The 15,346-nt window shown below is 52.0% G+C and overlaps 1 protein-coding gene across 1 annotated transcript; it reads right to left on the bottom strand.

Annotated features, from left to right (window-relative positions):
• Positions 1-872: 872 nt before the first annotated feature.
• LOC124662252 (putative E3 ubiquitin-protein ligase SINA-like 6) lies at positions 873-2,127 on the bottom strand. Its single transcript, XM_047200110.1, has 2 exons — positions 1,972-2,127; positions 873-1,835 (listed from the first exon to the last, which is right to left on the bottom strand). Exons 1-2 carry the CDS (start codon positions 2,125-2,127, stop codon positions 873-875), a joined length of 1,119 nt encoding a protein of 372 aa, XP_047056066.1.
• Positions 2,128-15,346: the final 13,219 nt, after the last annotated feature.

Below are 15,346 nucleotides of genomic sequence, written 5' to 3'. Positions count from 1 at the left end.
CTTGAATTTCATAGGAGCTTTGCATTTCCATATTGGGTCATGTAAATGCTAAAGAGTGCGCCCAAAGAAGGCCAAGAATGCCGATTTGGCCAAGAAGTCATTAAGTGTAGTCCAAATCCAATTGAAAGAGTCAACCTCATCTTCCAAAAGATGCACTCTAGCAATTTTGTTCCATAGATACATATATATTGAAAGAAGAGTAAAGTTACGTCAGATATATTGTATCTACTATCGTTTCAACATTCAAAATGCTTAAATATTAACCTATAGGATCCTACAAGAAGTGAGTTAAGTAATATCATGAGGAAATAGGGCAAAGTCATTTTGGTTTGTATAAGAATACATTGGCAAGTATTCGCACATTTCGATTTTGTATTGGTATAAAATATGGATAATGTCATCTGCGAGTGTATGTGAAAGTTATGGTGATGTTTTCTTTTTCAGATCTGAGCTTTTTCTTGGTATTTTTATAAAGTGCCAAATTTTAGTGCATACTATTGTCTTATTTTTTGAAAAAAGATGAGTCAGTAACCACGAAATAATGGGCAGGATGTGCATGCAGCAGTGGCATGAGATGGAATCTTCAGAATGAAAGAAATGCACAAGTACAGATAACGGAATAGCTAATTTTCTTTTTAGATTCACAGGGAGACAAACCCCCCGGTTCCATTTATCATAAACGAAACCCAGTGTTCAACAGCATCAAAAGAAGAAAAAAAAACAGAGCTTCTAGGAGTCTTTTAAACGAAACTACGCCCATACAAGGCACCACGTGACCACGGCAACGGAACACCATCACAGCCCCAGCACCAGCTAATCGGCATGGGTTTCTTCTAGTCTACAGTAGTAGTAGATCATAAGTACAGTACATATCAGCTTCTGTTAGCAGTACTAAATTTCTTCGGATTCGTAGCTTTCCGTTTCTTGTTGCTCTGATCTGTTGCTGGCGACTGGAGGGCAAGGGTGACGGTGGCGGCGGCGGCGACCGGGCGAGGAGGAGGGCTGGCGACGGTGACGATGGCGGCGACAGGACGAGGAGAAGGGGTGGCGACTGTGACGGTGGCGGCGACAGGACGAGGAGAAGCCGGAGTAGTAGGAGGAAGAGGGACAGCAGTAGGAGGACTAGTAACAGAAGCAGGAGGCTCGAGCTTGTGGATGTGGATGCTGAGCGGTATACTGTCGCCGGACAAATACTCCTTCGGCACCGGCAAGGACCTGACCCCGCCTGGCGCTGGCGCGCCGCCGGACAGGGAGCTGCTTGTTACCAGGGGCGACTCAAAGATCACCTTAGTGCCATCGCCCGGGTGCTCCACGGCGAGCCTGCAGGAGAACTGCGCCGCCTCGGGCGCGCCGCCGTCCGCCCTGACGCACACCACCGACACCGCCGTGGTGTCGCCGCGCTCGCCGAGGGACACGAGGAACACGTTCCGGTGCCGGTCCGCGCCAGCAGCGACAGCAGCTTGGGTTTCTTCTCCTAGGAGGAGATACCAGCGCCGGGACAGGGGAAGGCTGTGCTTCCACTCCTGGCCGTAGCGGATGTCGATGATGGGGCGCGAGTGGTCCGGGCCGGAGACGTGGTTGAGGAGCATCTGCCGGGAGCCGACGAAGCCGCATCCCTCCGGGCAGCCGCAGGGCGCGTGCGGGCACGAGCTGCGGTGCTCCGCGGCCAGGTGGTAGGCTATGCCGCCCGCCTCGCACCCGTACCTCTCGTAGCCGCACGGCACCCTGGCGGCGGCGGCGAACTCGTCGGCCATCTGGGAGTGGACGAGGGCGCTGCTGCAGGCCTCGCCGTGGAGGACGCGGCAGGTCGAGCACACCCGGTGCTCGGCCTCGCACTGTGAACCATGCATCAAGATTCAGCACTCATGCCATGGCGATTCATTCCAGAAGGAAGGAACCTTGGAATGGAGATTGACTGATCTCCTGCCAAGAAAGAAGGGAACTTGGAAAGGGGATTGATTGATTCATCACCTTGTAGATGGGCGGCTTGAGGGGGTGGCGGCCGGCATGGCAGTCCAGCAGCTCCGCGGGGAAGTAGAGCATCCTAGCGGCGACGGGAAGCTGCGGCTCTGTCGGCATGGCGGCGGGCAGCACCGCGAGAGCTCCCTCTCGGCCGACATTGCCCATTTCTCCTCTACTCTCCTTCTTCCTCTTGCTCTCCCCCCACTTCCGGTAAGATCCAGTTTACTCCGGTCAGAGTCCAGCACACAGGTGTACCTCGACACACTCCGCTAGTGGAAGGAGAGGACAAAAGAGCACTTATGCCAATGACATGTCACATCTTTTTACTACTTAACTCCCGAATTACTTGTCACGTAGTTCGAGATAGAGGGTGTACTATTTATGTCCGTGTGGTTGAGATAACTACGGTGAATAAACAGCACCTGTATTTCAATTTTCAAGACAAATTTTGATGAAAAAATTGAGTAACAAATTCTTCATTGTATTGCATGCAATTAGTATCGTTGAATTTGTATTTAAAAATATTTTTTAATGATGCTAATTTTATATAATTTTTTATATAACCAAAATAATTTTTAGTTAAATACAATACAGAGAAAATAAGGACGCTTTATTCATTGCTATGTTGGGATTATTAATATCTTCTAGCGGAACATTAGTCGTTTGACCACCTTGACCAAGAAAAATTAAATTTATGGATCCAATCTCGAACGTAGAGATATATACAAACGGCCATGTTTTATTTTATTTATCTATTAAACAAATACATATAAAAAGTATAAAAATAATATAAATGGAAGCATGTAAATAAGGTAACAAAGCACCACCAAATAACATAATGATGGAGGGTCAAACGGGGGGCAATCGTCGGCTCATGGGCTATTTTCCAAGATAGTGTCTCATGTGCATGCTCCGCACCCGCCTTCGTAATCTTGTGCCAACCTATCCTCAGGGGGAAGTTCGAAGCAACGGTACTCATAAGGCCTACCATCAACGTCACCACTATACCAAATAGCGACACCATCCTACGTGCGTCCATAATCACGTGTCCTACACCAAGACCTTATCGTCACCGCGTCCAAGGTACTTGTGTTGACAACCTCTAACCGATGCATCCTTGTAGGTACCGTGCCTGTTGTGAGTGTACATTAGATCTATGCATATTTTTGGTAATTAATGATAATCTCGATAGACTAATGTTTTCATTGAGTTTATATGAAGGAATATTTTATAGGTAATTCTTGTAGTTCATGTGTTAGATTCAATTGTGGATGTCATGAAGATAAATATATATTTTTAGTATTGGCATCAAGATCATCAATTTTAAGAAAAAATATGATACTATCAAGAATAAGAAATGAAGATAGATTTCTTGTGTGGAGCTCTTTTAACCCATGCTAGAGCTTATGTGTTGTACCAATGGATGATCAATATCTTGGGAGTTTAATTTCAAAAGAAGAATTCAAGTTTTGGTTCTAAACCCGGTGTCATTATAGACTCATGAATTGAGTTATACCTGACTAAGATTTAGATCATGCAATCAAATGAAGAGTTCTCTATGTACCTAGAGCACAAGGAGATATAAGGTTGACTAAAGCTAAGAACGATAATTGGATTCAAGTTAGTCAACAAATGAAGCATAAAGAATGTACCACGTGGGTTTGTGTGATCTTTTGGTATGCTAATCCTTGTCAATTAACCTATCATATGTGTCTTTATGTTATCTGTGTGGGTTAAGTATCTTTTCATGGGTACGCATCAAAAGTTTTTATAGATTTTTTAAAATCATGATTTTTTTAGAATATTAACTTGCAAACATTATTTAAACCCGTGAATGTTTTTGAATTTGTCAACAGTTTTTAGAAATCAATTTTGAACATTTCTTCCTATTTTTTGTTCTTCCCAATTTCCTTTTTTATGTTTTTAAATCTTTTTTATTTTTACTCGGTAAAAAAATATTTTTTAAATCATGAATAATTTTTAAATTGTGACCTTTCTACATGGTGAACTTTTAAAAAGTACAACCATTTTTTAAATCGTGAAAATTTTCCCAATGTGAACAATTTTCAAACCTAAACCTTTTTTACCGAGTGAACCCATCTTTAAATCTGAAATATTTTTACCAAGTGAACAATTTTTTAAATATAAACATTTTTAAGAGAATTCTTTTAGAATCTAAACCATTTTCGAATCATGAACAATTTTCAAGATATAAACCTTTTTTTGGTGAATAAGATTTGAAACCCGAACCAATTTTCAAAACCGAAACAATTTCTTGATCGTGAACTTTTTTTAATCTAGACAAATTTATACGGTGAACAATTATTTAAATCTATACATTTTCTAAAATCTTAAACTAACATTGAAATTAGTCACAAAAAACTTGAAAAAATTGGAAAGCTAATACTGCAAAACTTAGCTACACCTTACAAAAAAGGAAAAGGCAAACAAGGAACAAGGAACAAGGAGAGGCTTCACATCCGGGAAATGTAGCAGCAGCTTGATACCATCACCGTTGTGGATGGAGACGCTTCCCCGCTCCCTAGCCTAGCCCCGCCCTCCCACCACTAGACTCGCCGCCGACGTGCTCACGCCGGTAGCCTCCCAATACCCCTACCATACCCGGCCTACCCCCTTCCCCAACCCCGGCACCATGTCTTCTGGCAGCAGCAGCGGCGACATCCACCACTGTCGTGAGGATCGATGGCTGGCTTCTGATGGCGAGTCCTCTGGTTCTGGCTCACACACCTACAACGACGTGGCCCGCACCCCGCCCCATGCCTCGCCGACCCACGTAGTCTCTCCAGCCTAGTGACCGCGCGCGGCCGAGCCCCGCCGTGCCCCGGCCTTCACCCCGCCTCGGCCCCGCTCCGAGGTCCACCGCGCCGGCGACGCGTGATGCCACGGCCCGCATAACTTACGCTGACAACCGAGGCGCAGGAACCACCAGCGCCACTGGCCTGGTCGCACCTCCGGAGAGCACCAGCGCGGGTGCAACCCAACCCCGAAGATGGACAGGAACTCTGCTTCCGCTGCCTCTAGCCTGGGTACGTCGTTCGTGACTGCATCAACGAGTTGCGATGCCGACGCTGCCTCCTATCTAGCCATGGGTCGCGAGGTTGCACGCCGGAGCAGCACGCCTACAACCGTGCCCCGAGTCATCATCTCGGCCTGACGACTTCACCGCAGAATTCTTGCGCCGGTGTTGGGACACGGTGAAACCTGACTTCATGACTATCTTCCACCAGCTATACGACCTCAGAGGCAGATGTTTCCATAAGCTGAACCAGGCACTTTTGACGCTTCTGCCCAAACGCCCAGATGCACACGAGCTTGGACACTACCGCCCCACCAGCTTAATCCACCTAGTCGCCAAGGTGTTTGCCAATGTGATATCCCTCCGTCTGGCGCCAAAGCTGGACGACCTTGTGAGCAAGAGCCAAAACACTTTCATCAGCAGACGAAGCCTTCATGACAACTTCATACTTGCCCGCTAGTTCATGCGCCTGTTGCACCAAGTGTGTGCGCCAAGGGTGTTGCTGAAACTCGACCTAGTAAAGGCCTTCCACACCATCTCATGGCCATTCCTTTTCGAGGTCCTGCACCACTATGGCTTTGGCACTAGATTTGCTAACTGTATCGCCATTCTCCTGAGCTCTCCGAATACGTGAGTTCTGATCAATGGAGAACCTGACCTTCCAATCTGGCACCGCCGTGGGATGTGCCAGGGGATCAATTTTCGCCACAACTATTCATCCTTGCGGTTAACATCCTTGGTCGCCTCATCAAACGCACCATGGAGCTGGGAGTCTTGCAGCCGTTGCACAACGAAGATCTGTCCCGGAGGTCTCTCTATACGCTGACGGCGTGGTCATTTTTTGCCACTCATCATAGAGTGACCTGGCCGTTGTCAAGGGCATGCTGCAACTATTTGGCAGAGCATCCGAGATGCAAGTCAATTACAAGAAGAGCTTAGCCACGCTGCTAAATTGTGAGCCCGAAGATGCATCACGAATCACTGAAACACTTGGTTGCCAAATTGCCGAGCTTCCACTGACGTACCTAGGAATCCCACTGACTATCAGGCGCCCCACCACCGCGCAATTGCAGCCGCTTATCGAGAAGGCCGCAAGCATGCTGCCCACCTAGAAGTCAAGGTTGATGAACAAGCCCTCCATGGTTAAATCCGTCATGAGCACCATCCCAATTCACCAGCTTATGGTGTTGGCACCACCAAATAAGATCCTCAAGCTCTTCGAGAAGATCGAGCGTGGATTTCTCTGGGAAGGTCCTGCCATGTAAACTGGCGCACGTCTACCGCCCAATCTCTCACGGTGAATTTGGCACCCAAGACCTGGAAAGAATGGGCCTCACGCTGTGCCTGCGATGGTTGTAGTATAGCAGGACCGACGAGGGGCGCGCCTGGAACAGACTTGACCTCCAGCCTACTGCCGAGGAACAAGCTTTGTTCTTCGCCTCCACGCACATGATCCTAGGTGATGGACTGACGACTAAATTCTGGGATGACAGATGGCTCAACGGCCACTCCATCGGCGAGCTCGCCCTGCACTCTATACGCATGCATCCCCAAAAGGCGGAGGAAAACCAGAACAATTGCAGATGGACTGTAAGCTAATAACTAGGCACACGACATACATGGCGTCCTCAGCGTGCACGAGATTGAGCAACACCGCCAAATATGGTGCCGACTACAAACGATCACCCTAACAGACATGCATGATCAATTGATTTGGAAGTGGAGTCCTAGCGGTGCATACTCGGTGCGCTCCTGCTATCTCACCTCCTTCCAGGGATCGACCACCTTCAGGGTTTGGAAGTTAATATGGAAAAGATGGGCGCCTCCACGTGTCAAATTCTTCCTCTGACTGGCGAACAAGAACATGTGCTGGACTGCTGAGTGCTTGCAACGTCGTGGCCTGCAGCATAACCCTCGGTGTGTCATGTGTGATCAGGAGCCGGAGACGATGTGTCACTTGCTCATCACATGCCCCTTCTCGAGGCAGGTGTGGCATGACACACTGTCCTGGCTACGACTGGTGTGCAGGCCACCTGAAGGCGAGCCCTCGCTCAAAGAATGGTGGCTCATGGCCAGGCTTGCCAAGCCAAATCCCATGCACAAAGGTCTGGCCTCTGCCACACTGCTGACAACATGGATGATCTGGAAACATAGGAATGCATGCACCTTCGACAATGACCACCCTTTGGTCGATCTCCGTGGCTCTAGATAGGATTTAGATTGAGGCGGCGCTCTGGGCAAAAGCTGGAGCTGCTTGACTTAGAGAGATCATCCCAACTACCTCGGATGCGCACTAATTCCTATTTATTCTTGTCTCTCCTCTCCTAGGAGGCTTGTACTCTTCTTCTATGGAATGAAAAGTGTTGAGATACATATCTTGTATATCTGGATGTGTATCCTCTGTAGTTATTGTATAGCGATACATATCCTTGTATTTACTATTGGGCCCGCCTCCTTCCTTGTATAGTCGAGGACGTGGCCTATATATGTACCGCCATATGCATCCGATCAATACATCGAGCTTTGCATCTCCTTTTAGATGGTATCAGACACCTCCTAGATCCTAAACCCTAGCCGCGCGCCGCCTCTCCTCCCCGTGCGCCGCACCCCCCTCCCCCAACCCCTAAACCCTAGCAGCGCCGCCTCTCCTCCCTCTCCAGCCCGCGCGCCGCCTCCCCTTCCTCATCATGTCAACCCCTAGCTCCAACCCCTTCGCCGACTCCTCCATCCCCGACCCCGGCCAGCTCCGCGCCGTCGCCATCACCGACCATGTCCCCGTCAAGCTGTCCACCACCGCCGCCAACTACCTCGCCCGGAAGACGTACTTCTACCTCCTCTTCCGCGAGTACAACCTCGCGCGATCACATCGACGGCACCGCCGACCTCCTCGCTCGCGACGCCGACCGGCTGGCCATCGACGCCACCATCATCCGCTGGCTCTTCCTCACCGTCTCGCCGGACATCTTCAAGACCGTCGTTCGGGAAGGCGATGATGCCCGCACGGTGTGGGGAAAGATCAACGGCCTCTTCACCAATAACAAGCTCCAACGTGTTGTCTATTTGCGGCAGGAATTCTTCGGCACACCCCAGGGCGATCAAACCTTGGACGCCATCGCCCGCGCCTCAAGGCAATCTCCGACGAGCTCCGGGACCTTGGGTTCCGGATTGGCGACGAGCTCCTCCTCTCCACCCTCACCGCCGGCCTCAGCGAGGACCTCGGCAACGCCGCCTCCAACCTCACCCTCATGACCAACCCTATGTTCGAGCGGGCGGTCGACTACCTCCGGCTGGAGGAACGCCGACTGAAGGGTGTGTGCACCCGGGCGGTTCACACCGCTCTATGGGCAAGCGGCAACAGTGTTCTTCCTCATGGCGGAGGAGCTCCACCGGCGCCCACCCCCGCCCATCTACACTCTGCGCCTCAGCCGCAACAGCACCAAGGAGGAGGGGGCGGTGGCCGCGGCCATCGCCGTGGCCGTGGTGGTGGCCGTGGCGGTGGCCACAACGGCGGCCCTGGCATTGTCGGTTCGCGCCCCGGGTACTCACACCCCACTCCGCCGTGGGCGGGCGGACACAACCCCTAGACGGCGGTCGTGCACGCCTACACCATGCCCGTTTCGCGCCCCCCCCGTCCCCGGCACCGTCGGCCCCCGTCCGCCGACGCACCAGGCCTTCATCGCCGCGCCACCGCAGGCTCCCGCTGGCCTTCCCTACGCTCCTGTCTACAGCAGCATGATGCCGCAGGCCCCGACGGCCCATTGGGACCCCGCGCTGTACACCGCCCTTCAGCACGCCCCCTCGCCGGGCACTTACTCTGGCGGTGGAGACTGGTTCATGGACACCGGAGCCTCCGCACACATGGCTGCTCACCCGGGTAACCTTTCCACTTCATCTCCGACATCCACTTCCTCTCGCATCATTGTCGGTAACGGTGCTGGTCTTCCCATCTCTCATATTGGCTCCACTCATTTTCCTTCTAATTCCACACCATTGTCTCTTAATAATGTCTTAGTTTCACCACATCTTGTTCAGAATTTAGTTTCCGTCAAAACTCTTTCTCGCGATAACTCTGTAATCGTGGAATTTGACGAGTTTGGTTTTTCTGTAAAGGACGCCCGTACCCGGATGGTTTTGCACCGCTGTGAGAGTCCCGGCGACGTGTACCCCGTTCAGCCATCTCCCTCCACTCACGCTGCACCTCGGGCGCTCTCTGCCGGCGTCAACCTTTGGCACGCTCGTCTTGGCCATCCCAGCTCCACCTCGCTCCGCCAAATAATGAAAGGTTTTTCTTTTTCATGTAATAAAATGGCGGCTCACTCATGTGACGCCTGCCGACTAGGCAAACATGTTCGGCTTCCTTTTAGTACTTCATCCACAGTTGCATCTCTTCCTTTTCAATTACTTCATAGTGATGTATGGACGTCCCCTATACCGGAGTCATTCTGGTTTTCTTTATTATCTTGTTATTCTCGATGATTTTTCTCACTTTGTCTGGACTTTTCCTCTTCTTAAGAAATCTGATGTCGCTTCAACACTCACCGCTTTTTATTCTTATGTGTCTACACAGTTCGGTCGTCCCATCCTCGCCCTCCAAACTGACAACGGCAAGGAGTTCGACAACACCACCATCCGCACCCTCCTCTCCACCCACGGCACCATCTTCCGCCTAACTTGCCCATACACCTCCCAGCAGAACGGCCGCGCCGAGCGCGTCCTACGCACCCTTAATGACTGCGTCCGTACCCTCTGGTTCCACGCCCACATGCCCCCTCAGTTCTGGCCGGATGCCCTCTCCACCGCCACCCTCCTCGTCAACCTACGCCCGTGTCGCCCTCGCTGGAATTACACACCACATAACCTCCTGTTTGGCTCACCCCCCTCATACGACGGTCTCCGCATTTTTGGTTGTCGTTGTTTCCCTAGTACCGCTGCCACCACCCCTCATAAACTCGCACCTCGCTCCATTCCGTGTGTATTTCTCGGTTACCCGGCTAACACCAAAGGCTACCGTTGCTATGATCCGGTCTCTCACCGCGTCATCACATCCCGGCACGTGTATTTTGATGAGCACTGCTTTCCCTTTGAACAGGAACAGGTGAGGACTTCTCCTCCCGCGACTGACAGTCCGCGGCATCGCGGCCCTACCTTGGTGGAGGTCCCTGGCTCGGCAACGCCTCTGCGCGCTCCCTCTACTACAGCTGCGACGCCTTCCGTGACGCCCTCGAGCCCTGCCTCGGGCTCACACGTGGCGCCCTCGAGCCCCGCCTCGGGCGCCGCCGCCTCGCCCCCGACACCGCCCGCGTCGCCCTCGAGCACTGCCTCGGGCACCGCCGTGTCATCTGCGCCCTCGATCGCGTCGCCCTCGAGCCCTAGCTCGGGCGATGCTTCGCCTCCGGTCCTGCCTCCGCCTCCTCCGTCGCGTCCCGAGCACGCGGTACCCCTCGGACGAGTACGTCTACACCGCGTCGACTTCCGCGGCTACCCCAGCCACGCCGTCGCCTATGCCCACCTCTGCCCGGGCTGCTCTCCGCGACCCGCAGTGGTTTGCGGCCATGCATGACGAGTTCGACGCCCGCGCGCGGAACCGGACATGGACGCTTGTTCCCCGCCCCCCTCAGGCCAACATCATCACCGGGAAGTGGGTCTTCAAGCACAAGTTCCATTCGGACGGTACCCTCGACCGCCACAAGGCGCGGTGGGTGGTTCGTGGTTTTCGCCAGCGCGCCGGCGTCGACCTCACCGACACCTTCGCCCCGGTTGTCAAGCCCGGGACGATCCATGAAGGATATATGCCCTAGAGGCAATAATAAAGTGGTTATTATTTATATCTTTATGTTTATGATAAATGTTTATATATCATGCTATAATTGTATTAACCGAAACATTAGTACATGTGTGATATGTAGACAAACAAAGAGTCCCTAGTATGCCTCTTAACTAGCTTGTTGATTAATGGATGATTAGTTTCATAATCATGAACATTGGATGTTATTAATAACAAGGTTATATCATTATATGAATGATGTAATGGTGTTATCACCAGAATTGGACCAAGTCAGAGGTGGGCCGTGATCAAGATAGATTTGAAGAATATGCATGGAAGAAATACGTGAATCGGCCTTTTATACCAAGTTGGGCTTAATTGCCCGTGTATCTGTAACATATTAGATCGCATCTTAGTTTAGAAGTTAGAATCTTACTCGTGCACGGTTTGGTGCACGCCCACATTAGAAAGTCCCCTGGACTATAAATATGTATCTAGGGTTTATGGAATAAACAACAACCAACGTTCAACCACAAACAAATCTCGGCGCATCACCAACTCCTTCGTCTCGAGGGTTTCTACCGGTAAGCATCATGCTGCCTAGATCGCATCTTGCGATCTAGGCAGACACAAGCCTGCCCACGTTGTTCATGCGTTGCTCGTACCGAAGCCTTTTTGATGGCGAGCAACGTAGTTATCTTAGACATGTTAGGGTTAGCATTGTTCTTCATATTACATGCTTTCGTAGTGCAACCCTTGCATGTCTAGCCGCCCTTACACCTATCTTAGGTGTAGAGGCGGCACCCCGCTTGATCATAGTTTAGTAGATCTGATCCGTTACGGTTGCTCCTTGTTCTACAAGGATTAGTTTAATATCCGCAATAGTTAGGCCTTACAAAGGGTTGGAGGATCCAGCGGCGTGTAGGGTGGCGTTTGCTAGCCCTAGAAAGGATGTTCCGGGGATCAACCTCGTGTTGGTTTTTAGGCCCTCGTCTAGGATTGGCTTACGGTCACCGTGCGCGAGCGCGAGGCCCAATCGTGAGTAGGATGATCCGATTATGCGGTGAAAACCCCGGATCGTCGTAGATCTCATCAGCCTTTACCTTGATCAAGCAGGACCACCATATATTCGGACACCTCGTCCGAATCATGGGTGGATCGGCTCTTGAGCCGATTCACAGGATAACCTCGAGAGCCGATCGAGGCTCGTATTTAATGTTTACGTGTGTGCCCTGCAGGAAACCAAGCGAGGCATCATCCACACCTTCCCGACCAGGTATAGGTCAGGTGGCACGCCCTTGCAGCTGGCATCGGCGCGTGCGACCAGGAGGCTTTGCGGGCCGTCGCTCCGAGGGACCGGGGCCGCCCGCAGCCCTAGTTGTTCCCGGCTCTACGGTGTTGCCCGTCTCTGCCCGCCAGGGGGTTTCTCACGTCAACACATTCTGGCACGCCCGGTGGGACAACCTTCGACATCCACGACATCGCCATCTACATCCGAGATGGCGGAGGACACTCCGGTCACGTACGAGGACCTGCCTGATGAGCTCAAGAAGAAGCATGACGAAATCAAGGCGGTCCTCGAAGCCGAACTCATCGGCTCTTTCCACCGAACTCCGCTCCCATGGCGTCGGTGGAAGGGTTTCACACCCGAAGGCGCACTCGATGGAGTGGACCTGTCCGCCCCGTCAGAAGAACGCACCAGGTCGCTGAAGTACGAGGATCTGCCCGAGGAGCTCAAAAGGAAACATGACGAGATCAAGGCAACCCTCGAAGCCGAACTCATCGGCTCCTCTGAGAAGACCCGGCCGCACGATATCAAGCTCGATAGAGACTCAAGTCCGCCGCATGGCGTCAACATGGTGGATCTCAGCCACTCCATAGGCCAGCCAAAGTTCTCCTTTGGTGTCAACATGGCAGGGCTTGCAAGCCGCCATGGTAAAGATGAAGCAGAAAGCAGCCACTCCCGTGGCAACGATGAAGAGGAGGCCGATCCACGCGACCGGCCCCAAGATGATGACAAGGCGGTACCGACAGGGAGGGAATGAGAAGCGTACGGTATCAACGTCCACTCTCCGAGCACCTCCTCAACAAGTATGAGCAGCAGCACGACCGACGTCGGCACTACGACGTAGATGATAAAAGGAATTGTCGGTCTGATGCAGAGGTCAGGAGGTACCGTCAACATGATAGAAGCAACGACGGGTACAATCGTCGCGCTGAAGGGAGGCCAAGGGGGCAGGATGACATGGATAGGCATTGGGACTATCCGTTCTTCAAACATTGCTGGGACTCAGGAATGAGCCGATTGCCAACAATCGAGAACTCGCCTGAATGCAAGCAAAGGAAGAAGGATGCCGCTAACGTGTCCGTGTTCAAGCGTCTAGGGCCTCTCCCGCCTCGGAACAAGCATGCCGAGTCCGCTCGGGTGGAAGATCTCGAGGAACTAGAGGACGATGATGAAGAAGATAAATATCATCGGCCCGGGTGGTGCCCCGACGGGCTCAGCCTGTTCCCAAAAGCGAAGGGTTCAGCGTCCGCGTGGTTTGGAAGAAGCTGAAAGATTGTACCTGCACACGCTAAGGAAGGCACGGCCTCGATCCGGCCGCCGAATTCGGCGAACCCCGGACGAAGAAGGTCGGCCACAAAGAAAAGAGTGGCGCCCGTGAGAGGAAAGCCGATGATGATACATCGGCCGGCACAAACATGGTCTTCATTCTTCCAACGGAGTTTAGCGCTCCAAGATTATATGAAGCACCCGTGGCGCAACTAGATCTGCGGCCCACGGCCGGTCATCTTTGAGAAGCCAAAAGAAAGAAGTTACGTGCATCCGAAGGCCCTATACTTGCGAGGATACATCAATGGGCAGCCTGTCAATAAGATGTTGGTAGACACCGGAGCGGCAGTCAACATTATGCCATACTCCATGCTACGTCGGTTGGGACGCTCCAGCTCGGATCTAATCAAGACCAACGTAACACTGAGCGATTTCAACGGCCAAGCATCTGACGCGCAAGGTGTTCTGAATGTGGATCCGACCGTAGGAAGAAAAACTCGTCCCTACGACGTTCTTATCGTCGACGAGCAAGAGTACCTACGCTCGTCCTACTAGGGAGGGATTGGATCCACGCCAATCGTTGCATTCCATCCACGATGCACCAATGCCCGATACAGTGGGATGGAGATGAAGTAGAAGTCGTCCGTGCGGATGATTCGGCCGAGGTTTCAACGTGCCGGCATGGACATTTGGGAGACATCAGGCCAAGAGCCGCTCTCAGGTATCAATTTGGACGACTGTGAGCGCATCGACGTGACAAAGAACGGGGTTAGGCTGGTTTTATCCACCGGCCTGACTGTGTAACAAAAGCAAATGTCAATGGAAAAACGTGGCGAGACCGATCCTGGTGATCGGCCCCAAAGGATTTATGAAGGGACATCACAAAACCTTCACCGAGAAAGCAACGTGGAGGCCGATTCCAGCAATCGGCCAAAATTATCCTCACCCACCATTCTGCCTGGGTTCAACATGTTATCCAACAGAGCCGATACCATCAATTCTCTTGACAGAATCGGCTCGGGGGGGCACCCAGGTGGATAAAACACGAGGATATGCAATGGAAGCGTCTCATCCTTTTGGTGATGGGTATTGGAGTGTGGGGGCCGATGCACCAGTCGGCCGTAAAAAATCTAATTTCTGAAAATTCGAAAATTTTCAAGCGCAGCCGATGCAGCAGACATCGACTCAAGAGGTGGAATGGAGCAGGAAGTGGACCACGAAGAAAGGCCGTGATGGGAGAACTCCTCAATGGAGTGGTTCAAAGGATCAAGGGCTCGGATCTGCTCTTCAAGAACGATGCCAAGAGCAGTCTGGACGTGCAGATCCGGTGAAGAAACTTGGGGGGCAGCTCACCTTGAAGGCTCTCTGCTCTGAGAAGCCGATTTATGTTCAGATCGGCTGGCTCTGCATAAAAAGCTCCCTCAGACATAATCGATCCTCGTCCCTGTTTTTGCCTTGGCTGAGACTCGGGGGGCAACAGGCCTGGTAGGTGCTCTATTTTTTAGAGCCGATTGGAGTTACCTCGGCTATCACTGCATCATGATCTTCTCAGGGAAGAACTGGGAAGGAGAAGCCGTCGTCTGGTACGAGGTTTGGACCGTGTTGGTGCTGCAAGAGAAGGAAGAGACTAGTTTCTCAAATTAGCCGATGAACAGTTATCGGCTGCGGGACTGCGAAACGCCACGGTCAAGAGAAACAATGATAGCCCGATTCGTTACCATCGGTCTTGATATGGCAGGCGGGAGGATGGAAATTGGATTAATGGAAGGAGAAATTGGAAGAACAATTCTCATTAATTCAAAAGAGCGGCTTTACAAGAAGAGCCGATGGCTCTCAAAAGAGGGATCCGGTGCCTAGTGCACCGCCATCGCTAGTACTACTCTACTAGTCGTCGCTGTCCTCATCACCGCCGTCGTCGAGGTCGTCGGCGCTGCTCCCGTGGAGCTCCTCGCCGCCGCTGCCCCGGCCGTCGGCTGGAGCTTCCTCCTCCTCGTCATCTTCATCATCCTCGCTATCCGCCCAGCTGCGG

The sequence above is a fragment of the Lolium rigidum genome, chromosome 6 (genome assembly GCF_022539505.1).
Source record: "Lolium rigidum isolate FL_2022 chromosome 6, APGP_CSIRO_Lrig_0.1, whole genome shotgun sequence".
NCBI lineage: Eukaryota > Viridiplantae > Streptophyta > Magnoliopsida > Poales > Poaceae > Lolium > Lolium rigidum.
The sequence above is the reverse complement of the archived record's forward strand: the minus strand, read 5'-3'. Positions and strand labels throughout refer to the sequence as shown.

What these genes read in the sequence shown, in the direction of transcription:
- LOC124662252 (XM_047200110.1), bottom strand. Translation starts at nt 2,127, where the DNA reads ATGGGCAATGTCGGCCGAGAGGGAGCTCTCGCGGTGCTGCCCGCCGCC. An exon ending in TCAAGCCGCCCATCTACAAG is followed by an intron (nt 1,836 to 1,971) that starts GTGATGAATCAA and finishes CATGGTTCACAG; the next exon opens with TGCGAGGCCGAGCACCGGGT.